Source organism: Prorops nasuta, unplaced genomic scaffold (assembly GCF_024137725.1).
Source record: "Prorops nasuta isolate Cenicafe-Biocafe unplaced genomic scaffold, Cenicafe_Pnas_1.2 PNAS00030, whole genome shotgun sequence".
NCBI lineage: Eukaryota > Metazoa > Arthropoda > Insecta > Hymenoptera > Bethylidae > Prorops > Prorops nasuta.
The window spans coordinates 2,826,354-2,853,696 of NW_027116827.1; the positions used below are offsets into that span (position 1 = coordinate 2,826,354).

The 27,343-nt window shown below is 39.4% G+C and overlaps 2 protein-coding genes and 1 non-coding gene across 3 annotated transcripts in view; 2 read left to right on the forward strand and 1 right to left on the reverse strand.

Annotated features, from left to right (window-relative positions):
* Positions 1-27,343, reverse strand: part of LOC136782802 (uncharacterized) — a 62,884-nt gene that overhangs the window by 17,529 nt on the left and 18,012 nt on the right. Inside the window, exon 3 of the mRNA XM_066742488.1 lies at positions 24,967-25,036. Within this exon, the coding sequence (XP_066598585.1) occupies positions 24,967-25,036 (70 nt within the window). The remainder of the gene's footprint in view (positions 1-24,966; positions 25,037-27,343) is intronic.
* Positions 563-27,343, forward strand: part of dgo (ankyrin repeat domain containing protein 6 diego) — a 49,309-nt gene continuing 22,528 nt past the window's right edge. The window contains exons 1-3 of the mRNA XM_066742480.1: positions 563-968; positions 2,463-2,568; positions 3,775-3,873. Coding sequence (XP_066598577.1) covers positions 892-968; positions 2,463-2,568; positions 3,775-3,873 — 282 coding nt within the window. The 5' untranslated portion in view covers positions 563-891. The remainder of the gene's footprint in view (positions 969-2,462; positions 2,569-3,774; positions 3,874-27,343) is intronic.
* On the forward strand, positions 21,975-22,047 carry TRNAR-UCG (transfer RNA arginine (anticodon UCG)). The gene has a single exon. It is a non-coding gene; the product is annotated as a tRNA-Arg (tRNA).

Sequence of the window (27,343 nt, forward strand, 5' to 3'; positions counted from 1 at the left end):
GTTATATTTTGATAAAAAGGAAACTGCAATAATGAAATTGAAAGTGACGAAGAAAAGCATAACTGCAACTATTTCATAGTCACGATTCTGTATTTGCATAGCCATCGAAGTTTAAAGAAGCGTGACGAGGGTATCGCATAACCGATATATTTAAGAATCGTAACCGGACGGGCGCGTCTTCCTTAAAAAGGTCCTCTTCTTGCACGCTTGAGCCAGTCATTCGTCGCCTCTCGCTCCATTCGTAGAACAGTTAACGCTAAGTCGTCATTTGGTAGTCGAATGACCCTTTTTAAATGTAAACAAGCGTGTACAAAAAATCCTCGGCACGTTTAGTGTTAAAGGAGATGGAACAAGGTGCGAGAAGCGGAGCGATAAACAAAGTTCGATTCGGTGTGCGTTATTTACAAAAGTTGAGACGGATTTCTTGGTCGGTTGATGGGGGAAAAAGGAGGAAATACACTAGGATAAGGGGGGGGGGGGGTAACAGAGGCGTAAAATTGTGCAAAAAGCTTTTGAAGAAAAGGAGAGACAAGCAGCCCAGTTCCTGGAAGAGCGAGCAAAATTGGCGTTAAGTTGATTCCTCGGCTGGGAATTCAGGGTGGGGGTAATTGAACGTTTTGTTGGAGGCTTTTTGCCCATGGGCAATACTGGAATGCGGGATTCCCTATTCCCGCCATTCCTACAACATCTCGCAATACGCGATACCACGTGGAATTTTTATCTCTCGGGGATCCCTAATTAAAAGATTTCTTTATTCCCGAATCCTAACTACTAATTACAATTAGCACAATTAATTAACAATTTCCCTTAATCTGTCTAGTAATCCCAAATCCCTCGGGATTTCAGTCTCGCGAATGATTGATTTTTTTTCATTTAATAATTCTGATCATCATGCCACGTGGTAGAGCAGAAATTCTCTTGGATATGTATGGAAACGCCGAGGGAGGAATCACTTACTCTTACTTGAAGTAAGTTTGCACGTGTCATTTCTCATTTCCACGTATAATAAATGCAAAAATATTAAATGAAAATTCGCAGCAGGAATTATTTGTCATTTATAGTTTTGCATTGATTTATAGCGACTCGTGTCTAGAGTTCATAAATCATTGTAGGAATTTCAGTCGCATTTTGTTGGACGTGAAATATTTTGCTCAAATTGTTTAATAATAGATCGACATCGATCATCCGGGACGTCACGAAGCTGCAAAAATATTTTTTCACCCTCGTGGGGAAAAAATAAATAACAACGTAATGATTCTAATTAAATTAATGAAAACTCTCCTCTGTCTTTTTGTTATTACAGAGGGTAATAGAAATTAATTCGCTGGGAAAAAGGGCGAAACACAAGCGGTAATCGAGAGTAATTGAATCGGAGATAAGAATAATTTCCCAATTAGTTTCCAACACTTTTTCACTACTAAATTCATCGCAATGTACATCCCCACTGTTTCCTCGTCAACTCGATCGACCAGATGGTATTTCTAGGACAATCGTGTGGTTAAATCGATGAAAATTTGTTCTCACTTTTCTTTTTGTCGTTGTTGATCTTTTAGCTTTTTTTTTGCACACGAGTGTTTTTTTTGTCGATTTGCCCGAGAGAGAGAGAGAGAGAGAGAGAGAGAGGGCGGAAGTGGATCGAATGGGCTGTCGTTGCGGTATGACGTTACCGAGGTAATTAGAGGTTCTCGTAAGTGGAAAAAGGATGCTTTACGAGGTTGCCTTTCGACGAGCCAGCTCGATTACAGGTACGCCGATCGGCTTTACCGATCGTGACTGCCTCGAACCTCTCGATTCTCCTTTGCGATTTTCCAATCAATCCCCCCCCCCCCACTTCGTATAACTCGTCCCCAACGACGATAATTAAATTATATCGCAAACTCTTTCCCCGATCACTCCACCTTCGAACGACTTTACGCTTTAATTGGAAATGCACTCGGGTCATTCGATAGATCGACAACTTCATATCGTAGCACGAGATGCGTTACTTGGGGTGAAGGGGGGGGGGGAGGGGGCACAAAAGGAAGAGCGAGAAAATGGAGACGAGCGAACACGACGGTTGGAAGAAAAACTGGTTAATCGTCGGTCCTGTGTTTGATACCGCAGAGTGTTGGAATGACTCGGCTGGTACAGGGCCAAAGGGAACATTCTCGCAGAGAAATATTTTTTCTTCAATCACGCACACATGCACAGAAGGGCTATTGTCTCCGGAAACAATGACGCCGTGTATCATTGTTCCTTTTATAGTCGACTTAACCTCTCGGACACTCCCCACGTTCCCTCCCCCCTTCTACACCTAAAACACAAAACTCCACCACACTGGTAATGAAGATCCCGAGAGATCCGTGCCTCGTATGTACACTGTGTACCGTACACTACTTTTATGAATAATTTCGTGCTTCATGGTAATTTTAGCGACGAGCTGCACATTCGAATTTTCATCTTCTCTTTTCTCTTCCCGGCAGATGCGTGGCTGGAATGGCAGAAAAGCTGCGCGAGGCGTCCGCACGTGGCGACGCCGCGCGGATCGCCAGGCTACTAGAAGATGGCGTCACACCGCACTCTGACGAGGTAAGACCGAACTATTCTCTAAGGGAGTTTATTTCTTCGGTTTCTAAAACGTTCGTTTTTACGTGTAGGAGGCTAATTCCCCTTTTCGGAAATTCGTACGCTAATATACAACAAATTTGGCAATCTTACGTGGAAAATTGAGCATTTTGCCGTGTAGGATTACCAATTTTTTTTTAAATTCGTATGTAGTGTACATGCAGCAAGGTTGGAAATCCTACTTAGTTAATCTAGCGTTTTTAAAGGTGGTGAAATGACCATAACGGTCTCATTCACCAGATCCGAAATACAGCACACTTGATTAAAAGTCCTCTTATGTACATCTTTTAGTCATCCAATTGACTAAAATACGTCTAAAATATGTCTTTAAGTAACTTGCTGCTCTATGTGTAGATATTCATTTTGCCATTTAAAATTCCCAATTTCTTTCGGAAATTCGCATCCTAGTATACAGCAAATTTGACAATGCTACATAGAAAATTGAACATTTTAAGAGTTGGTGAAGAGAGCCTAATCGTTCACGACAAAGTTCCGTACTGTTAGAACGAATTTGAGTTTAGCGCAGACTTTTCGTCAACATTGAGCGTTCTAGCTACCCTAACCTTAAATACGATAGTTTAACTCGGTTTTCGCGTTAAGTAAATCCTCGGGGTACGGTTGGAGGTTAGCTTGGGTTAATGGTAAGGTTCTGAATATATTCTCGCATCGTCGGTCTCCCCGGTGAAACTACGTCGACATATGACGTCATATACCTCACACTTAACCTCTTCGCGCCGATCAAATTAATCGTGCTTCGGTGTTTTTTGCTGCCCGCGGCGGCACAGGTACCTCGATGCTTTATGCTCGACGTTCGCGAGAACCAACTTCGCGTTTCGCGCCTGAAATCGCTTAAATCAAGTCTCGCGGGAGCCTCGTCCATCGATCGAACGCCCTTAAACAATAAAGCTTCGCGAGAGGAATTCCCCTCCGCCAATGGGACATAAACAAATCCGGCGAGAACGTAGCGTGACTCTGGCCAATTAACACGTGGCAAAGTTTTATTTCGTTTCTCGCGTTCGATTAAGCCCAACGGAGATTCTTTTTAGCGTGACTAAAAATCATTCCGGCGTTCCGAAGGCGATTCTCGTTGGTTCGGTGCCTGTGGAGTTCCCCTATGGCGGGAGCAGGGAATTTTGCTCGGTTTGGAACTAACGAGTCCATTGGTTGCAGAACGGTCGCAGTCCTCTCCTATTGGCCGCTGCCGGAGGTCACGTGGACGCCTGCCAGGCCTTATTGGTCCACGGAGCTGATGTCAACGCGACGGACAATGTAAGTGCCATAAGTCCCTATACCATTAATTAATCGCGCGATACAAAGTTTCAACGATATAACCAGTTTGGCGATAAAACGCCAAGATACTGGCTCGTCGAGCCTTTTCAGTAATATTTCAACTTGTTTGGGGTTATTGCTGATAAATAGCAGCGTGATTCCTTGTTTATTAAAGCTCCACGCCATATTTAAAAGAGGAGCCGAAACGAGTGACAAATTTCTTTCGACCTAGCAAAACATTTTGTTATTTTTCCTACTCGCAATGAATAAATTTTGCATATTAATTGCAGCAGGTACTTCATAAAATGCGTTAAAATCGCTACAAACTGGTAGCACGTTTGAATCGAGTCGATGAAAGTTTCTTTTTAATTTATGCACAAAAAGGTTTGATGAGAGAGGAAATTTCAATACTCTCCGATCGTTGGTATCGTTGCTCGGGGCTGCTTCGTGTCGTGGTGGGCTGGAAAATCTGAAAGCACGTTTCAAATTTATTAACACTATTATTACATATTAAAATAATGATGAATTTAAGAATTGTACAGAAAGAATTATGACACTATATAGATATATACTCTTTACACTTTGCGCGTCTCTACAGCTTCGATATTTTGCTTTTCATTCCTGTTGTTTCTTTCATTTCCGGTGCTTGTGTTATTTTGCAAAATCAAAATACTTGGAATTGGACGATAATTCACGTGGCCTGGTGGGTTGGTCCACCCGTCAGTCTTGTAATATATCAATGCGATTATTCTGAGTAATGAACGCCAGTGGGATAATTACTGTGTAATTATGGCTACGAGTGGTGAACGTTGAAATACACAAGCCTACTCTGACTTTTATTACGAAGAAAGCGGAAGCTCGAGCTTAGATAGAGATTTTTTGGTTGTTTTAGAAGAGGGGGGGGGGGGGAGCTATTTTCGTGATTGAGAAGATCAAAGCGACAAGATTCGATCTTAACAAAGTGACATTGAGAGAAGAACAATGATTCGTTTCTAAAGTCCCAAAAGGCAATCAGGATTGTTCGAGAATTATCTCTCAGTAATATCTGGCTAGACTCGTCATGTTCAGCATGTTTCCTCGAGACTACAAGCATCGATTGGTTTGCCAGGAGTCAGTGACAGGAGTTCTGTGAGATCTTCGTGACGCACCAAGCACGATCGTGCTTTTATTAAAAAAAATACACTGTTGATGGCATCTAAAAAGTTCATTAAGAACTTTAGTATCGTTATGACAAAGATAATGTAAAGATCTAAAACTTGTCTCAATCACGTCTTAACCCATCTCTTAATTTATATTTTATACAAATTCTCTGGGAAAGTGATTAGAAACTCAATTATTTCTAACAATTTTAATATTACCAATCGAATCACACATTTTCAATACTGTTGAAAAGGATCCGGTGTAGAAAGAGGGGTTTAAGAAGCACTCGAGAGACTATTATAAATCGTCGCTGGAGCCTTTACACAGCATATCGTTGGCAAGATTGTGAAAAGGGTAACCAACTATTATAGATCTTTGAATGGATAGAATTTTGCGGAACGACTGGCATTCGGAACACAGAACCCATATCTTCTTACGCGTCGAATAAAATTTCATTTAGTTAACGACTGGGATAACCTCTCGTACATCCCAACCAGCTGGAATCTGACTGGAATTTCCACTTGTTATTCAGATATCCACCGTTGTACAAATTTATGTTTCCTCGCGTTTCTTTTTAAAGTCCAATGAAAAAACGTGTCTCTTATAAATGTTCCGATCAATGCACATGCATAAATATGTAAGTTAGGCGAGACGCATGAAGGATGATTAGAAATTTGTCCCTTTTCCTTTCGATCTGTGCGAGGTGGGACGTCTCAATTTCAGGGTATATGACGAAGAGAGCGAGAGAGCAAGAGAGATTGGGTTTCGGGCTGCGTCTCACGAGGAAGACGGGAGATTGGAGTTTTGAGTTTGGAAGGTTGGTCGCGCGGCAGTGAGCGGAGATATCCGAGTAGCCGGAGCCCCAAGTATGGCGAGTATCGCTCCAGTAGGTTGGACGTCGGAGGAATGGAGTTTCTGCCGGCGAAGGGGGTTAAGAGCCCATCAATTCCCTTTCCCTTCTCTAGCGCAGCGTCCTCCTGCCTGGCTAAGTTATTTCGCATAACTCGGTGCCCGGAATATTCCGACCTTGGCCCCTTGCATTCTTCCTGTCTTCTCCTCTCTTTGGCTTCTTCAGCCACGCGAGGCTTTTTAGTTCCGCCGCCCCCACCAAGCGCGACCTTTAAAAAGAATTTGCTACACATTTAAAGCAACGTTATAGTAGCTGCGGCGTCTGGACCAACTTGTAATTCCCCGCTGGGAAACTCGCTTTGCCTGTAATCCCTTATTTAACAGCGCAACGTCCCAGGAACGTTCCAGGAACATACGTAGAACGTTCGATCGTTATTTTTGGGATTCTAATAATTCTACGCATCCCGTGTGATCCCTACTATTTTCCCAGTGTCCAAATTCATGAATTCCTCGATCCAATGTTGCAATTACTGAAATCCTCGGTTAATTAATTTGGTAATTACCACTTTTTTTTACAAAAAACTACACATCTGTACCAGAAATGCTCGTTTCAGTCATTAGAGTTCCCTGTCGTAAATCCTTCCTCCTCGCTTCTGTTTCCTCTCTGGTAACACGCGATACGCTCGATAGGCCAATCGATATCGCATCTCCGCTTATCAACGAGAGGACCGATAACATCGAAGTACAATTTATTTTTCAATGCACAATTGCGACTCGATAGAAATCAAATTATAATTCAGTCTCGCGACGAGTCCTCTCGGTTCCCTCGCAATTATTACTCGAGCAACCACTCGTTGTTCCTCCCTCTAACTGATCGAAGATTCAGCGAAAGCCAATTATTCGCAGATATCTGAAATATTCCATCGGAAAAATTCGACAGTTTTTTCAGCCAGCCACTTCCTTCCAATGCCATTCGTTCGTCCCGTCAGTCTCGTGTATAATTAGAGTGAAAGCGTGTTGCTCGCCGTTAAAAATAACCAACGAATTAATTATTGGCTGTAAATGTCACTCTTAATTATACACTACCGCTTAATTATCTAGCACCGAACGATTAGTTCGTCCAATTTTTCCTTTTCCTCAACAACAAATTCGTACATATAACTCGTTACCCAACGACTCGTTCATCCAATTTTCAGCAAACTAGTCTCGCGCCAATATCGAAAGAAACTCACACAATATCGCTCCGAGTTTTCACGCACTTAGAAACCAGTTTCGTAGATAATATTAAAAGGCTTATCTCTGGCAGCTTTTGCCTTTTCCCCATGACTTTTATCAATTAGAATTAGTCGACGTTTGGCTACCGGTTTATGTGACGAGATAATTGAGACGTTGAAGGAATTTGTGACTGGCCACTACTTTTTTCCCTCCTTTTTTAATTCGAAACTTATGCAAATGGTGCAGAGCGATCTTAATAAATATACCGAATTTATGCCTCGAGAGTTACATCGTCCGTGGAAACGAAAGGGAGTACAGTCAAACTCGTTTCAAAGCGAGAGGCGAACGCTAAATTCGAAGCTCGATCCGATTCGCGTGGAGAGACGCTCTCCTAAATCGCGGAGCACAAAGATCCCCTTAAGGTTTTAGCGAATAATTTAAAATTTCGCAATTTCACCAGTTTTTCTTACACAAGAAATACGAAATATTTTTCCTAGCGTATGAACGATAAAGGAGATAAGGTATCCGAGTAGTGGTGGGGATAAATACGGTATTTGAATAGACAGAGGGGAAGAATACTCGAGATAGTTGTTGGAAAATTGGATGAAATTGAGAGAATAGTGCAATTTTTAGTAAGTGGATAATAATATGGCTTTCCAAGTGATGAACTCTTGGATGATACTGTACACTCTGGATATATCCCAATGCACGTGTGTTGGTCTACGCCTGGAACAATGATACCAGTTTGACTGGTGTGCTTCTCCCACCAGGTGATGCAGCATGCACTATACACCATGGCCAGTTGGTTGGTAGATCCTTTGCCTCGGATCTCTTCTCTCCATCCTGGCTGCTTCCACTGCGACTCCACTCGCAGAATATTCGCCGATCCTTCTCTCTCGTTTTTAACCACGCCTCGTCCAGCCATTTTTTTCTGCATCCTCCCTACAAATTTTTTAATCGTTACTCAACGTTTTCACTCATTTCACTATTTTTCTTACATATATGTGTGCTTATAGAATATACTTCGAGTCCCTACAATTCCTCCGCACAGTCCCTTCGAACGAACGTTTCATTTCCAGCGCAAAGTAATCCAAATTAATTGAGTTGGAATGCGAGAGACTCAAATCTGACGCGTTTCATCGACGAGTCGGCAAGAATTCTCTCGTTTCGTTTCGAGCCTTCCATTTTTACACGCTCTCGCGTCTAATGACCTTAATAAGTATAGATTACAAGCAGTTACAGTCGAGATAATCGCGGATAATGCTAATTACTTGGCTAATATACTTATTAAAATATCACGCGAGTATAGGAGACTCAGTGTGCTAAACTTAAGGTTTTTTCTAGTACTGATTTTTGGACTTTGGATCTTCATGCGAATATGCAATTATTGTTAATTTAATCGTTTGAATTAAATTATGCAATTTTAGCTTATCAAAGTTTTTAATTTTGCTTTGCAACAGTTTATAATCGTTATAGCAAACAAGCTCGTTTTATAAAAGCTCTGTATTTGCATGAAGATCCGTAGTCTAGTGTAATTACCGAGGAGTATCAGCTACATTTCATGCTGACAGTGATGATGTTTTTTATCGATGTAATGAAATTTAATGAACCCTTATTCATCGTTAAATTTTTGCATTTGTATATAAATATTGTAGTATCCTCGTTATTTTTTAAATGTAACGATTAATAGTGTTTATAAACAGGTTTAAATTCTGCATATTTAATGAAATAAAAATGTTTTATTCATGAAAATTGTTTAAATAAATAAATTTTTATTTATTTATTTCGTGTATGACGTTCGAATCGATAAAATAGAAAAAGTACGTTCCTTCGATGAACGATTATACATTGAATGAATAAATTCATCAGTCTCGATAAATAGATTCATAAATTCAGTAGGTTTTTAATTCATATATAGCACTTGGATTGATTTATCATTCAACGCGAAGCGTTAATTTTGAAATATTTTGTTCACTCGAGTTTTTTGATTTTGTTTGTTTCATATAAGAAGCAGAGAATATTTTTCAAAGAGACAAAAGGTGGAATTGGTTAATTAGTAGAAAATTCTTCAGAGCTTTGCAGCATAATTAAGAAAGCGAGCAATGATTCAAGCGTGTCAAGAGTGGAACACATCGGTGGCTTTGCCTGGCAAGCACGAGAGATCCACTTTGTTGGGATTCTCGACGCGGAGCCTTCTCGCACTTTCTCCCAATTAAGATCTACGTTTCCTTTTCACCGGTCCAGAATGGTCCTCGCTCGTACCGGAATGAATAGGTTTACATTCGACTCGACTTTTATAGCCTGGCCAGGCCTTATCGGCACGTGTGCCACTCGAAAAACCCCAACTCACTCGTTTGCACCTTTCGAAGAAATTTCCAGAAAAACGTTTTGCTTTAAAAAAGTAAAGTTTGACGTTTTGCTCTCTGCAGCTCGAAGAGTAAGGGGGGGGGGGGGAGTAAGTGTGTAAAAAAATCTCGACAAACATGGGCAATTCTATAAATAAAATAAGAGACAGATTCACGGAGGATGTTAATTATATGGATCAGTGGTGGTAGGACGAGAGAGAGAGAAATTTTATTTTTTATTATTCTTCATTAAGAAACGTGGAAAACACGAACTTTTTATTCTTCCTCCAACTTGAAAAAAGAGCAACTGTGAAAAACATTGATAAACATGGTCAATTCTGTAAAAATAGAAAGAGACTGATTTACAGAGGATGTTAATTTTAAATTAGTAGTGTTAGGACTAGAGAGAGAGAGAGAGAGAGAGAGGGGGGGGGGGGGGAGAAGAAATGATATATTTTATCATCCATCATTAAGAAAAGTGGAAAACATGAACTTTTTACTCTTTCTCAAACTTGAAAAGAGAGCAAATGTAGAAAAATATAGACATACATGGTGAATTCTATAAATAGAAAAATACTGATTTCTATAGTGGATGTTAATTATAGATATTGGTGGTGGGACGAGAGAGTAAGAAGAAATTTTACTTTTTTATCATTCTTCATTAAGAAACGTGGAAAACACGAACCTTTTATTCTGTCTGCAACTTGAAAAGAGAGCAACTGTAAAAAAATATGGACATACATGGTAGATTCTATAAATAGAAAAGGATTGATTTCTCGAGGATGTTGGTTATGAGTTAGTGTTGGTGGGACTTAAAAGGTGATCGAGGGGAAGTTTCGCAGGTAGCCTTTACGGTTGATGGGAGAAGTTGGCGATCTGACAGAGAATGCTGTGCAGGAAATATACGTAAGGTTGATGCTGATATCCGGCGTTACACATGTATACGGTTAACTTGTACACGCACACACATCTATGCTCTCGAAGCTAGGGCTTTATTCTCCTGTGGCCTTACGACCCCCCAGGGGCGCTTCTTATAATTTCCCAACATTGAATTCTGCATCCAGCCCTCCTCTTCTTCATCATCTCGCTCGCGATTTATTACGTCTAAACGTTCCATGCGTTACTCAACTATATCAAGCACTACCAATTTCTCTTCTTAACTACCTGCATTGATCCTGAAATCCATCCCCGCTCCTCCTACTATCTTAAATTAAAATTCATCATTGCAAATCTTTTAAAAAAAATCTTTGAATTTTCACAAAAATTCATGAAAATTGAAACGTTTACTAAAATTAAAGTTAAATTTTGCATCAATTTCTCCTCTATTTTCGTCACTTCTCTAGCAATTTATCACGTCTAACCGTTCCACTTGTTACTCAACTGCACCAAGCACTACCAATTTCTCTCCTCAACTACCTGCATTGATCCTGAAATCCATCCCCACTCCACCTACCAAATAAAATAAAAACTAATTACCAGAAACTCGTTGAAAAAAAATCCCACTCTTTTTAACCAGAATTAACATAGAAAATTACAGAAGATTGTAAAAAACATCGAATAAATCCGTTACATAGCTGCAACTTATTTATAACATCCGGAAGAAGCCGGATGATTTGCCCGAGGAATAATAATTTCATCGCGCGCACACACACACGCATTGCAGTAATAAGAACCGTTAAGTTTTCGCGGCAAATGCAAGTTTAGCGCAGGGGAAGGTTGGCCAACAATTTCCTCGCAAATTTGTCAACGAGTCGTTGAAATTTTGATAGATTGCAGGGGCTCGGATTTAATTCCATGTATTATCCTGGACCGACTGCCTATTATACCTTAACGACAACAATGATCGCTGCAGAAACGTTCAATTTCATCCTCAAAGACAGTCGAATGGGAATTTTCACGCTTCGAGGGAATTTCGCCAAAGGATTGGATGGAAAATCAGTGTGAAACTATAAAAGTGATGCTCGCTCTTTGGTTTTACGTTTCTAGTTTAGTTTATATAGCGATGATACCTTTGCGGACAGGTATACAACGCTGCTACAAAGGTTCGTTGGCGGTGTTGCCAAACGTGAACCGTTTTAAGCACCTGCGACTATGTCGCACCTGTCCTGCACCCAGTCGACCCTCCATTCAAAAAGAAAAAATGTAAACAAAAACTATAAAAACAGTTCCTAGCGACTGGACTGATCCGATCCTCGTAACGTTCGCTTCCATGAAATTGTCCAATGTAAAACGTTTCAAAACTAACACGCAAATACACATACTTATATAGAAAAAATGTGTTTATAAAGCAAAAAAAAAATTGGAACGAAGGAAAGATAAGTTTTCGACTAATTTTAGAAGAATTTTGAGAAAAGATTTTTTATGTAATTTATTTTGGTGCTAATTCGAACAAAAATTTTGTTTGATCTTATAGCAACAAAAACAATATTTACTATATTTATTTTAGAAATGAATACACGAATATTTTGTTTACAAAATAAAATCAGGTTTTTATATCAAGTTTCGATCGGAATAAGCAAAGAAAAGAGAAATAAGTACGAGGTGATAATTTGCACCCTGCGAATGGATAAAAATAGGAAAATTACTTGCATATAATTAGCACCGTTGTCTTATCTGGAACGGATATACCGAGTATACCTTTTGAAGGAGGCTCGAACTCTGGAATGTCGCCTTACAAAGCGTCATCGCATTTGCACGTTGACGCGCAATTAAAATCATAACTCATTAAATTCTCGCCTTCCATCGATCCTCATCCTCGTCCTCTCCGCAGCCTACCTCAAACGACTTCCTGCTTCTGGCAATTTTCCCTCCGAGAAAAGAAACCACTCGAGTTGTGTGAGACGCGATTAGTATGTTTTTTTTTTCTTCGTTAAAGATCGCACCGAGAGAACTAATCAGCTGATATATACGCGAAGTTTTTCGTTTCGGAGCTGTTTTCTTTGGTGGATGTGGAAACGAGTCGAGGATGGAAGTGGAAGTGGTCGGGGAGGAACGAATGAAAAGGGAAACGAGTAGTTGCGAGTGGAAAGTAAAGTTGATTGGGTGGATAGAGAATTTCTATGCCTTAATCCAACTGAATGATAAGAGATAATATTTTCTTCTTCCGGGAAGTGGAAATAAAGGTTATTTAGTATAGCACGTTTTTGTTATTTGATAGAACTGGATGTGACGAGAGATAACAACGTTTTTAATAACCTTCTGTGGTTCTGGTGGAATGGGGGATGTTTTGGATGTACCACGTATCTTGCAAGAAAGTTTAATCAGCTTTTGCAATGATTACCGTAGAACAAACGTATATATACAACACTGCAAAAATCATGTATTTTGTTAATTTGTTGTTTTGCTGTAGACACTTTAAAATTGGGAGTGGAAAATAATGATAATTTATATAGTGTAACGCGTTTTTGTTATTTGATAGAACTGGATGTGACGAGTTATAACAACGTTTTTAATAATCTTCCGTGGCTCTGGTGAAATGGGGGATGTTTTGGATGTACCACGTATCTCCCGAGCAAGTTTAATCTGCTTTTGCACGGACTACCGTAGAGCAAACGTGTATAATACCGCAGAAATCACATCCTTAATCAATTTGCTTTACAACGGACACTTTAAAGCTGCCTTTTCATACCTGGCGTGTCTTCTAGTCCCTCATCGGCTTGTTTTCTCTCGAACGCCGTCAAGCCTCTCTCTCTCTCTCCCTCTCTCAGGGTAATATTCAGTTTGCATCGTCTCTTCAGCCATCACGCTGCTGCGTTCGGAAGAGATTTTTTTGAACACTGCAACGGAAGGAACAACACGGTTTGGTTGTTCGCCGAGTGACGTTGCTTCGTTTCTTGGGTTAATTCGCGTCGTGCTATCTGCACAATTTCATCTCTCCAACGCTATTAGCCTGCACACGGTTTTCTGCTATCGGAGCCTCGCAGTTTAACCCGTGAGATCCCTCGACTGCCTTCGGCCGTGAACCGGAACTCCACGAGCCGCCATCTTTAAACCGCCAAATCATTCTCCGTTCACTCGTCGAATATTTTTTTTTTCACGCAATCAGTTTCCGCTTCCGGATTTTATAGTTGAAAAATAAGGATTATTTTTGTACTTGTTTGTTTGTATCAAAACTCACCTAAAAGTAATTTCAGATCAATTTTGATAAAAATTTACATTGTTAATTGTTACATTAATTCAAAAGATTTACAAATTTTAAATGTCCTCTTTGTCCTCAAAGAGTCAAGATATTTAAGAAAATAATTTTGTTCGCACTTGAAATATAAAATTAATTCTTCTTCTTTTTCCTGAAAAAATAATTCGATTTTTAATAAATTCTTATCTGTTCCTATCTTAAGCGAGCAATTATTTATCCAATTATACCTTTTACAATCACTTATATCAATATATATTAACAATTTTTGCTCTTCACGTGCAACTTTTTCTTATTGATACAAGCAGATCAGAAATAACATAAATAACGCACTAGTTTTTACTATGTAGAAAATTTCTTGAAAATCGGAGCTTATTTTTTATTCGAGTGTCAGCAAGCCTCGATCTCGTAAAGACGTTATAGTTTATTCGTATGATCGATAAGTCGCAACATTTTAGCGACGTCGTTTATCGATCCAGATTGTCGCGTTGCGAATGCTGAACATTTCTCGTTGTAAATAAAAGTAACGGTCTTACCGGTTCCAGTCGATTCCTTCGTCTTTGCAGACAAGAATATCGTTCGCGGAATCGACGAGAACCGGAAAGTAGAAACGAATCGATTTCAATCCCCTGGGGGTCGATAATAATCGTCGTGTATATACAACTCCGCTGTAGGATCATGAAAATCCTCGACCCTGTTTCGCTCGCTACACAACTCTAACTGTACCTGACTCGCTTTTATATCCGGCAAACATTTATTTCTATCATCTACGAATCATTCGATTAATCAATACGATATTTCAACATTATTCGAGCAAGAAGAGTAACTCCTCTTCATTGGACAGAGTCGAGCTTGGAAATGTACATTGTAAAAAGTTTTGTAATTTTTGCAACGACGATCACAGGCAATTTTGTAAATTAATGTTAGTTTTATAAATTTATATTAAAAATATTTTACACAATTTCGCGGAAATTATTACTGCGTTGTAATTTTTCAGTTTAGTGTAAATTTACGACACTGATCGCTGTATAGACGATTTTGTACATTACTGCTATTGTTATAAATTTATAATAAAATATTCTCCAGAATTTCGTAGAAATTATTACCGAGTTATTGTTTCGTAATTTATTGTAAAATTGCAACAATGATTACAGGAAATTCAAGAAATGATTACTATTGTTATAAATTTATATTCAAATTATTTTACACAATTTCGTGGAAATTATTACTGAGTTATAGTTTCGCAATTGAATCTAAACTTGCGATGATCGAACCACAAACTCGCCTGGTATTATCTTCGTAATTTGAGAGGAATATTTTCCAGTAAACTGTATGTCTACTTTTTCCTCACCGACGAATAATTCTACCGATCGATACAACGATTTTCGAGAGTCCCTCGAGAAACTGTCTAAAATGGAGAATAACAATTATGGTGATAATTCTGTCTATATACGAGGTCATCGACTATTGGTTGGAATTTATTGGGTAACTTTGAGTCTTCTGGCGACAATGGGTACGCACGTATCACGTTAAAGCGACACGCGTTGGAATCGGCTTAGCGTGAAGGAAAACGTGAATTACCGGTACTTTGCTTGTGCGCGCGTGCTCGAGCGAGTCTTCCTGGCGTGGAGAACGGACGCATGTGCTGCCCAGCGACAGATTGCAGACGACACTTCGACAGAAGCCTGAAAAAAACCACTACGTGGTCACGTTAAACCTTATGCTTAAGAAATACTCTCTTGTACGACTACGTCATCAAGCGCGTTACTCATCGGTTAGAATCCAAGTTGCCTACGCGTAACTCGAGTTATGTGCTTTGCTTCGAGTGATTTTTTCAGCTACCAACTTTAGAGTCGATTTTTTGCAAGAATTCGGAAAGTACGGACTGTGATCACGTTAAAGCTTGTGTTTAAAAAATATTATTTTGTAGGACTACGTCGCATCAAACGCGTTACTCATCGATTATAATCAAACTTACCAATGCGTAACTCGAGTCATGTGCTCTGGTTAAAATGATTTTCAATACTGACCAATTTCTCAATCAATTTTCTTGCAAGAATCCATTGTTAAGTGTTGCAAAACTTTAATAATTGCTAAATTTATCTAAAAAAAATGTCTACGATTCTTTTGGTCCTTAATGTATCTCGAGTAATAAGATAAATTTTACAGGATATTTTTTCTTGCCGTTAGATTATTATATAGGGAGGATTTTCAATGAGCAAGTAGTCGTGGAGAGAATTTGTCGTGTAAGCCGGTACCCGGAACTTGCATTGTTAATTAAATACTTGTCCCCCCCCCCTTTCACTCGATATTCAGATCGTGCGTGGGAAAATCCGGAATAATCCTATTGCGAGTCACATGCGGGTATAACGATGAAATGTTATGTAGCTTTCAAACGGTTCTAACCTTTTCTCGCGCGCGCGCGGGATACTTCTCCTCTCGAGCCTTTCAACAGACTTATCTGTTATCGATACACAAGACACACCGTCCACATAGTTGGAGAGCCATCCAATGACATATTCCTCGACTTGGATCGAGCGTTATTCAACGCGCAAACTTTTCCCTTACCTGATTTTACGAAATTCGATAAAGGCTCGCTCTCTCTGACGAACTACATGAAACACGCGTAAAGGCTAGTCAAATAATAAACGTAAACTACAAGTTACGGAATATATCGATTTTAACAAAAGTTGAACGATAAAAACTTGTTTATCTCGCTAATTGCAATAAATAACAACTTTTTTCATAAGATTTTTTAATTTAGTATATAAAAGTTCCTATGCAAAATTGCTGATTTCTCACGATTAACAAGATCGTCGAATTTTTACTTTCACGTTTTGGTTTGGAATAAAGTGTACATCCGTATATACGTATATTGTAAAGATATTTCCGGTTTCTATTGAACGAAGTTTGCTACTTTTTCTGGCGTGGTTTTGCACTCGTATACTCTGGTTCGAAACAAAACCGAACACCCGGTATACAGATCGCAAAGAGATCGTTTCCGGTACCTAACAAACGAAACCTAATAATTTCCGTGTCGCAGTTTTACACTCGTACACTCTGGCTCGAAACAAAACCGTACACCCGGTATACAGATCGCAAAGAGACCGTTTCCGGTTCCTAATGAGCGAAAGCTGGCACTTTTCGTGGCGCGGACATCGGCTCTAATCGCGTGGTGAATTGGTGATTGAAGCGAGGAACGTTCCTGGGACGTTCGGAGGACGTCCCATGGAGATTCTAAGATGCCGGAGGTTCGATAACGCGTCAAATGAGCGTATAGGCTTCGACTGGACGTCAGTCCCGGAGGGAGGGGCGGATCCCGAGGGCCCCTCGACGTTACGCCGATATAAATCAGCCGGTCTTTATCTTTATCGAGAGTAATGTATTCCGCTCGGAAAAGCCCGACGAAGCCTCGCCAGAAAATCCTGTAATTTCTCCATCGCCTCCTCGTAAATAAAACCTAACGCACTCCTCCCCACCCTCGCGAGCTCGATTCAATCGACAGCCTTAAATTTAGCGAGGATACTTATCTCGCCTTACATTGGCGTAAACGCAATATCACCGTTATACACCGTTGTTTGTTCTAGGCTCCCTATAAAAATAGTTTGCTATGCTTTTAAAAAAAAAAACGTAAATATTGAATCTTCGACAGTCAACTGATCTTCGTCTTTATCGAGAGTAATTTATTCTTCTTGGAGGACCCTGAAGAAGCTTCGCTAGAAAATCCTTTAATTTCTCCATCGCCTCGTAAATAAAACCTAACGCACTCCACTCCCCCCCCCCCTACCCCCTCGCGAGCTCGATTCAATCGACAGTCTTAAATTTAGCGAGGACACTTATCTCGCCTTACATTGGCGTAAACGCAATATCACCGTTACAAGCCCTTGTTTATTCTAGGTTCCCTATATAAAAGTAGTTTGCTACGCTTTTATATAAAAAAAAAACCGTAAATATTGAATCTTCGAGAGTCAACCGGTCTTCATCTTTATCGAGAATAATTTATTACGTTCGGAAGACCTTGAAGAAAAGCTTTGACTGAAAATCCTGTAATTTCTCCATCACCTCCTCTTAAGTAAATAAATCCCAACAACCACGCAATATCACCGTTACACGCCATTGTTTATTCTAAGCTACCTATAAAAATAGTTTACTCCGTTGAAAGGATAATTTGAACCATTAATTAAAAAAAGCTATATAGATATATTGAATCTTCCAGAGTTTAGCCGGTCTTCATCTTCGTCGAGAGTAATACATTCTTCTTGGAAAACCCTGAAGAAACCTCGCCAAAAAATCCTGCAGTTTCTCCATCGCTTCCTCTTAAGTAAATAAACCCTAACAACCTCCCCCCCCCCCCTTGCAAGCTCGTTTCCATCGACATCCTTAAATTTAACGCGAATACATCTCTCTGCACACATTGGCGTAAACGCAATATCACCGTTACACGCCATTGTTTATTCTAGGCTCCATAAAAATAGTTCGCTGCGCTGAAAGGATAATTTGAACGCTAATAAAAAAGCCGTGAATATTGAATGTTCGAGAGTCTACGAAGCTCTATTAACGCGTCTCGAACAGGTTTATCGCTGCAAAGATGAACCCACGCTTATAATAATCCTTTTATGACCGCGCGCCGCTGAATAATCGCATTGGCGTCGCTCTTAAGCAAAAACTTGCAACTTGGACTACGATATGTATCAAGGATGCTATTTTCCGAAACTCTCCCTCAGTCGAGATTCCAATATTTCTCAAATATTCCATGGTTCACCATTTTGCCCCAAGATTCTTGACTTAAATTGTACATCTTATCCGACCAATCCTACAACTTTCTAAATTTAAAGAGATTGTTTAATATTTTATAATCTTACCTGTGTTTAATTAATTGGATCTTGGTAAATTACTAGGATTGTTTTTTTTTAAATAATAATAGACTTACATCTGATAGTTTATTGATTTATTAATGTACAAGGTTTTGTAAAACGCTGCTCAAGTTTTTCTTAATAAATATTCATAAAAATCGGAAGAAAAGTATACCTAATATCGATCCAAGAATAGTAGAAATTCCAAAAGTGTCATTTTTCCCAAAACTACGATTTTTTCATAAATAATTTTAAGGTGTCAAGGTCAATGACCCTGAAAACGTTTCAGTTGCAAAATTCGCTTAAAAATTCGTTCAATCCTTAATATCCTGCATTATATCTCAAGAACCTTTAGATAACAAATTAACTAAAATGTTGTTATAAACGAGCGAATTAAAAAATTGGAGAAGCAATAATTCGCGTGAAAGATTGCAGAGTCTCTGATACTTTTTATAAAAATTACTTATCTTTCAAGACGCTAAGTGCTGATCGCTCTCGTCCGATGGAAGACACGGAACACGTCGGACGATCCACTACCGGAATTAATTAATAATCTCGGTATAATTGGCTAATTAATGCTATTGCCATTTTTAATTAATTGATAGCCTTTTAACTCGATAAACTCTGGTCTATTTTTTCACTCAACGGACTCTGCGTGTACTTTTGTCGAGTCATCATCGCATTGATTCGCTGTCCTTTCAGCTGTTTCCTCGATCGGTCGTCCATCCGGTACCAAACCGGAAGTCCATAGCCTCTCAACGGAAGGAAACACGCACCGCAGCTTTTACCAATCGCGCACGCACTTCCTATGACGACTTACACTATTATATATAGAGAATCATTTTCAGGAGAAAAATCGAATTTCGATCGGAGAAAATTATTTCCTCCATTGTGACTTTTACAGATCATTCGTTTTCCAAGGATTCCTATTTATAGCGGACGAAGAAGAATACAATAATAATAATAAGAACGTATAATCGATGATATAGAATCTGCCGGAAGAGGAAGTTGAAGGTCGTCTGATATCAATGGCCACTTGTCGAGTAAATGAAAATTCAATGATGCCAAATGATTTCTTTCCCTGCAATTTTTGCAGATGATTTTTCTTCCTAGGATTGCTCTTACTGGACGAAGAAGAGCATATAATACTAATGATGTATAATCAGTGACACAGAGTCGCCAAAGGAAGAAATTGAAGGTTACCCAATATCAATGAGCAGTTATCGAATAACTTAAAAATTCATTGATAAAAACTGACTATTTCCACTGCGACCTTTACAAATGATTTCTATCACTACAGGATCGCTCTTACACTGGACGAAGAAGAAGACGAAGAGCGTATAATAGCAATAACGTATAATCGATGATACACTATGTTGCCTCGGAGGAGGAAGTTGAAGGTCATCTCGTATCGAGGACCAGTCGTCGAGTAACTGGAAGGATGATTAGCCGTAATGCAGCAGCAGCAGGCAAGAGTAGCAGCGATGAATCCTCTCATTACTCGTATAGGGAGCATTTAACTGGTCGCGAGCGTGCGCGCGCTGGGTTCGCTCTGCGGAGAAATTACAATGATCGCCGTGCGGCTGTGGGGCTGTGGCCGCAGCCGCGGCACCTCGGGACTATTGGCCGCAGCGAGCGAGCACATTAGTCCGGCTGCTTCGATTAGCCGCTCTGAGTGAGACATTTGCCGCTTGCCACGGCTCGCCGAGCTTGATAAACAGTGTCCAGGAAGCTCGACAAAAAACCACCGATCTCACGCCTCCTCCCAACCGACGGACAAACTCCTGGAATTTCACGCTTCTTCGTTTTTCGCAAGTCCTTGCTCCAGCTCACCCCCCCCCCCCCTCTATTCCGCTTTTTTTCACCGTTACAGCATTATTCCCGCAAAACACCAACTTCTAACGAGATCCTCGTCGGTATTGATAAGTCTCGTGTAAAACATTGCTCTGCGTATTATAAACCGTAACATTTTTTCTTATACTTACTTTTTTCCCCCAATTTCCACCATTTTTCTTGCATCAAATAAATTTCTAGGGAGATTCTCGTTGGAATTGATAAGGCTGATGTAAAACATTGGTCTTCGTATTGTAAAGAATAACATTTTTTCTTACTAACATTTTTCTTAGAAAATAAAATTCTAAGGAAATTTCCCTTAGTATTGATAAAACTGATATCAAACATTGTTCTTCGTATTATAAACCGCAGTATTTTTTTACTTACATTTTTCCCCCAATTTCCAGCATTTTTCATACAAAATAAACTTCTAACTAGATTCTCTCTTTAACATTGATCAAACCGATATAAAACAATTTTTCGTTTAACAAACCATAAAATTATTTCTTTCTCCTGTATCTATTTCTTCAATCTCCACTATTTACCTGCCAAACAAACTTCTAACGAGATCATTATCGGTATTGATAAATCCAACCCAAAAGATTGCTCTTCCTATCACAAACCCTATATAATACATACAAATTTTTCATAATTCTCAAATGAATTTTCCACTCGCTCCAAGTGGATAGCGGGGCTGCAGGGATTCGGTTCGTTTACGGAGATCAATTAGCGAGGAAAACGTTGCGAAAGAAAGCGAAGTGCGGTTGAATTCTCGAACGAGGAATCGGTTACCAATAAGGCATCGGTGCTTGTGGCTGGCGGTTTAAAACATTCTGTCCTCTCCGGATCTGGCTCGCTCGTCGTTCGTCGTTGCTTGCTCGTCGCCCGACACGACTAGTCCGTTGTAACGAGTTACTTTTTTTTCACGCAACTAGTCATTCGTGGAGAATCGCTTTCGCTATTTTCTTTCCTGCGGGCTCGTTGCCCCTCGCATAGGCGTAGGACCAGAATTTTTACAGAGAAAAATATTCTCCGATAATAAAAATAATTTCCTTGAACCCAGAATCTTCCAAGTGTATTATTACAGGTGTAACACATATATATAGATACAAATTTGTTCCCAAAGGAATTCTAACCTCTGTAACCTTGCTTTTTCCTCTCTCTCTCTCTCTCTCTCTCTCTCTCTTACGACAAGACAAGTATAAAAGAATCGCAGGTGAATCTTTTGGCGAGATAAATCACAAGCGGGGGCCGCGGCAAACTAACGATAAATTTCACCTTGTAGCATTTATCCTCCGCTTTCCTTTGCTAAATAAACTGGCACTGCATGATTTAACAGTTCCAGCTTGGCGAGGCCTGGCTCGTTAGTTAGACAAATGCTGCGTTGTCCTGCGCGACTCGACTCGACTCGACTTTTTCTCTTTCCTTCCCTTTAGCTCGAGTTTCCGAACACACAACACGTACCGTATCCGTTTCTCCATCTCTGACACGACTGTTTCTTGTATCCTTCGTGAATTTTCACTTTATGTTTTTTTTTATTTTTTAAATATTTATTTCTTTTTTTAATACAGTTTATAAAGAAAAATTATTCAATATTTACGTTTTATCCACGTGGATAATCGCGTAGTTTTGTTTACACGTGAATTTTCAACTGGATTATTCGTCTCGGTTGTATTGATTTTTAGGGAAGTTTCCTACGGGGTGTCGTGTATATTTATGAATATGATTGGAATAGGCCGTGTGGCCTAACGGATAAGGCGTCGGACTTCGGATCCGAAGATTGCAGGTTCGAATCCTGTCACGGTCGACTCTTTTTTTTTCTTCTAAATTTTATGTTGGACTTTTGGATAATTGTTTGTTTGTTATTTATCGTTGCGTGTGTTGTTTATATTTATTTAAAATTCTTTTTACTGGTAAATTTGTAATGTTATACATATATATATATTTGTGTGCAACTAAAAATTGGTTAATTCGTACACTGACAGAAATAATGATGAAGATGAGAATAAATTTGGCTGACAAATAATTGATTTTTCGTTGTCATCCTGTCATTCGTGGTAAAATCGATAATGGATGAGGATGAGTAGATGAATATCGTAGTGACGAGGTTCTTTAAACAGTTTTTGTTTCTTCAGATTCTGCATAAAATTTTTCTACAATTACATCAGTTGTTGATCATTGCAAATGTTGTTTATGTTTATTCTAAAGTACCTTTTTACTATTAAACTTGCAATATTATTTACATACACACATATATATAAGTTTAAATTGAATTATTCGTAGACTAACAAAAATAATGATAAAGATGGGAATAAATTTAGCTAGAATAATTGACTTGTCTCAGTGAACCTGTAATTCGTAGTAAGACAAATAATTGACGATGATGGGTAAAAGAATATCGTGAACACAAAATTGATAAAACATTTTTCTCCAGAATTTTTATACAATTACATCAATTGTTTATATTTAACCCTTCGCTATTAAGCTTGCAATATTATTTACACACATATACAACTATAAATTAAACGATTCATAGATCAACAAAAAAATACTAAGGAATCCGAGAATATAAATTTATCCAAAATAATTGATTTGTCTCAGCAAAGCAGTAATCCACGGTAAAACCTATAATTGACGAGAATGGGTAGATGAATATCGTAGTGGCGAGGCTCTTAAAACAGTGTTGGTAGTTATCTGTACACGAGCTAGGGGATCTCGCATTCGCAGTCCGAAGGGAATTGTTCGGCTAGGGTAAATATTGTAGGAAAGAAATATTCGCTATTGTCCCAGGAGCAATTAGCATGCGCGGATGGCTCGCTTCTCTCTCCGCGACTCAGCGGGGTGAATACATTAAACACTTCCCCCCTGCCGGCTGGATACTCGCCGATTCTGCGTGGCTGTGGGACAGAGCGAGTCCCACAGTCTCAACTTTTCCATCCATCATTCCACGCTCCTGCACAAATATTCCAACACAATGTTCTACTAACCATTTTATTCCCCGATACACGATAATTCCCGTGTCGCTGCGCCGCGGAGTATCGATGCGTGTTTGCTCGCCGTGGATGAACAATAACGGAGAGTTGGCAGGCGGACTCGGCCGATTTATCGCCGAGAAGCAACGAGGAACGTCGCTTTATGATCTTTTCCATTTCACGCGACGCCAGAGAACAATCGTCTCGATGCAAAGCGAAAGAAATTTTATTACCCACCGGAAAACCCTCTTTAACACCTTGTAAACGCTTCGTTTGATTATACTGATTTTCTTCGTACACTTTCTTTCGTGTTCATCGTGTTTTCTGTCGAATCTGTGTGTGGATTTTTCTTCGAGTTAGGTTGTTTTTCATACGATGAATACTTTTGTTTTTATTGGGCAAAATTCACCTCTCGGGACTTTGTCATTGCGTTGTTTTGAATTTTTTTATATAGGTTTTTTGCGGTTATCCTGCTTTTCTCTATTTTTTCTTTCCAACGAAATATCATGTGTTTTTGTTGAATCTATGAATTTTAGTTTAAGCTTATTTTATTGTTTATTTCTAAAACCTACGATCTTAAAGTAAATTTTCCTATTTAAAAATATTTGTTAAACGATATAAAAATAAAACAAAAGAACGCTCTGCTTTCACGAATAAAATTTGCATCAACACAGTAGTCAAGGACCCGGAAACTGCAGTGAAAAAAAAAGAAAGAAGCACTTTACATGTATTTGTTATAAAAATATTTTATGGAGCCGAGGTTTCCTCGGGTTTAAACGACGATTATACATAATAAAGAGCTGTCAACCGAAATATTGCAGTGTAAAACGCGTTCAGCTGTAACACTGGACAATAATAAAGCAACAAAGTCAAGACTCGTCGATGGTCTTTTGTTCCTCGCAGCTATTACTCCAGTGGATATTTTATAACTGGATAAGTATTAATTAAGCGGCGGTTGGTCTGCGGTTTCACCGCTCGGCCTTTGCAAAAGGCTTCTTGGAACATTCGAATGGACGTAGCCATACAAGTCCACCACACACACCAGACTCCTCCTCCTCCCCCCCCCCCCTCTCTCTTATTTATATTCAGGAAAACTCTTCATTATTTTCGAATCAATCTTGTCGAGGTTGGAATTTGTAAATTTAATGGAAAACATGATTTTGGTGTAAAATATGAAATAGGAAAAAGGTGAATGGTCGCAAAACGCTTCTTGGAAGATTAAACGATGCAGACATAGTTCAAAATTGCTTTTTATATATAGGAAAAATATTCATCATTTTGAAATCAATCTTTTTGGGACCGTAATTTATAGATTTGATGGAAAACGTGTTATTTTGTTGGAAAGGGAGAGTAAAAGAAAGGTGAATGGTCACAAAAGGCTTGTTGGAAGATTCGAATGGACTTGGCCATACGAATCTCCACCAAAAGCCTCCCTACCATTTTTTATATTCAGAAGAAATATTCATCATTTCGAAATTAATCTTGACAAAGTAGAAACTCGCAACTTTGACGCAAAACATGATTTTTCTCAGTAAAAGGAAGAATAAGACAAAGTTATATGACAAAACCGACAAAAATACTTCAACCAATGAACAATTCTTCTCATCGTTACTTTAAATTTATAATTGCATAATTTAGAAACTTATCCCAAAACTTCCAAAATTCTCTTTCCCATTTTCTCACTTCACGTACCAAGCACCGTTCCAATATTTCCAAAAGAAAAAAAAAACAAAGAAAACCCCACACATACAAACCAGAAGCAAAACAGCACGCATCCTCGAAACCCTATCCAGTGGTATACAAAACACCAAACGCAGCAAAGACCTGCAAAAAAAAGAAAAACATAAACAGAAGTAGAAATGGAAAGATGTAATCGAATCCTGGAGTTTTCCCAGGCTGACTTTTTTGCAGTTTTCACTCGAACGCCTGCTTCCAGCCAATTTCACGATATCCGATCCGCAGCCACGATATAAGGTAACCAACCGACTGCTTTCAATCCGTTATAGGAAGCTTAATCGTGTCACGATATATAATACCCCAGAGATATCTTCATCCATCGTGCGGAGAACGATATATCCTGTTTCCTCGGCTCATCGTCAATTGTTTTTTTTTTCTCCACGCGCGTGGCGAGTTATAAAGTTTCGACGCAACAACGAGTAGTCGAGCTCTTCCGAGGACATTAGGGGATTCTCCGATGAAAAAGCCTCCGTCTTCGGCCCGCGCGGGATTATATTACCGGCCACGAGTTCCGTGAGATTGCACCGGCTTGTCCGCGACGCTGGAATAACCAATGGCGAGGAATACAATGGATGCTTTCACCGGAGCAATCGGAGCAAAATATCGCATGCCGCGTTGCTCTCTCGCAGCCTCCCCCCCCCCCCCCCCCATCCTCCTCTGGACTCCTCTAGAAGTTAGTTAGCGCCATAAACGACGAGCAACGCCAAAGTTCATCATACACGCGCATCCTCGAGTATAACTCGACTCTGTGCTTTCTTACGGTGTTTTGTTTTTCTTTTGGGATTCGACGGATGGAAATTTTAATGAGGAGTTTAATTATTTTAATAATTGTTTTAATTATTTGGAGCAATGTTTATGTTAATTAAATAGAAAAATAGGAGCGGGTATTTTTCATAGATGTAAATATTTATAACGTCGAAGCACAGAAATGTGGTGTTTTGATAATTATTGCGAAATTAAATATTTTATGCCACGTGGAATCCTTAATAAAACATTTAAAATAATATTCATTATTTTTTGAAGTAATTGGAATACTTTCACGAAGAATAAAATTGATAAAAGGGAGCAGAATATCATCGATAGATGTAAATATTTACAATGTTCGAACACAGGAATGAGTCATTATAGTTATTATTGCGAAATTAATAGCTATATATCTGGCAATTGACTCTATAACGACGAGGAACACCAAAGATGATCACACGCGTTAAATCTTTAACGCAAAATTCACTAAGATTAACCCTTTGCACTCCTCTGTTATCATACAAAGAGCATTACGTCCCTTCAGAGGGGACAGCGAGTGCAAATGGCTAATAGTTACTCGCATTACTTGGAATACTTTCACAATGAATAAATTGGAAAAAATGATTCACAGGATACAATCGATAAACGTAAATATTGACAAGGTTGAGAGATAGAAACGATAGAGTATAGATGGTTGTTGCACAATTATCTCGTCGATCCGATAGAGTTGTGACACGAACACGCGTGATATCCGGCGCCAGATGTATATAAAATAAATAACAGGGAGGTTATTATTAATCGACGCGTAACCATGCACAGCGGAGTTATCGAGAAGTTTCAGCATCGAGACTGGTTTACGGCTTCGTCGTGGGTAGCCGGCGAGTGCGAGTGATACGATTGAACTTATTGTTATATAGATTGACCATGACTTTAATCTCATTCCTTAATGAGGCAAACTCGTCCTGAATTTGTTTACTTTCATCCGCCGTGCTCTACGTCGACTTTTTCCCTTGATTAATGGCTCTGCCACGGAGAATTCTCGGAATTAACGCGAGAGCTTGTTGACGAAAGGCGAGCGATCGGTGACTGCACGGGAGAAAAACATTGGCGCTGAGAGCGAGCGAGAGAGACGACAAAAAAATAACAAAGCAAAAAAAGCATAACAACGCGCGCTCGAGAGTCCCCCGTCGATCGGGTTTAACGGTGAATCTAACAAAGCTGTTAATTTCGCGTATCTCTCTCGAGGAAGAAGAATGATCGAAGAATTTGAATGGAGGATGACGGTACGTAAAGCGAAGAATGGATAATTAATAGAGACGTTCTGTCCCAGCCAACTCGCGCTCTATTCCTTGTAAATTCCTTTTATGATCATTCTTCGTGGTACGAGCTTAATTTATACACCGCATCACGTTTCTTATCTCGCGTTAAAGACACTGGAGGGGATTATAAGGTTTTCAATAAAATTCCCTAGGGACCCACGTGCTTTTCTATTCGCGATTGAGTTTTCATCCAAGACGCGCGCCTCGTTTCTTCATCCAAACTTGTTTTCTCTACACGCTCACTCTCCGCTTCAGTTTATCGTTTGATCGAGCCATTGATTTATTACAGGCCCCATGCTTCATCGTAAATCCCACTTTCCTCCTCACTCTG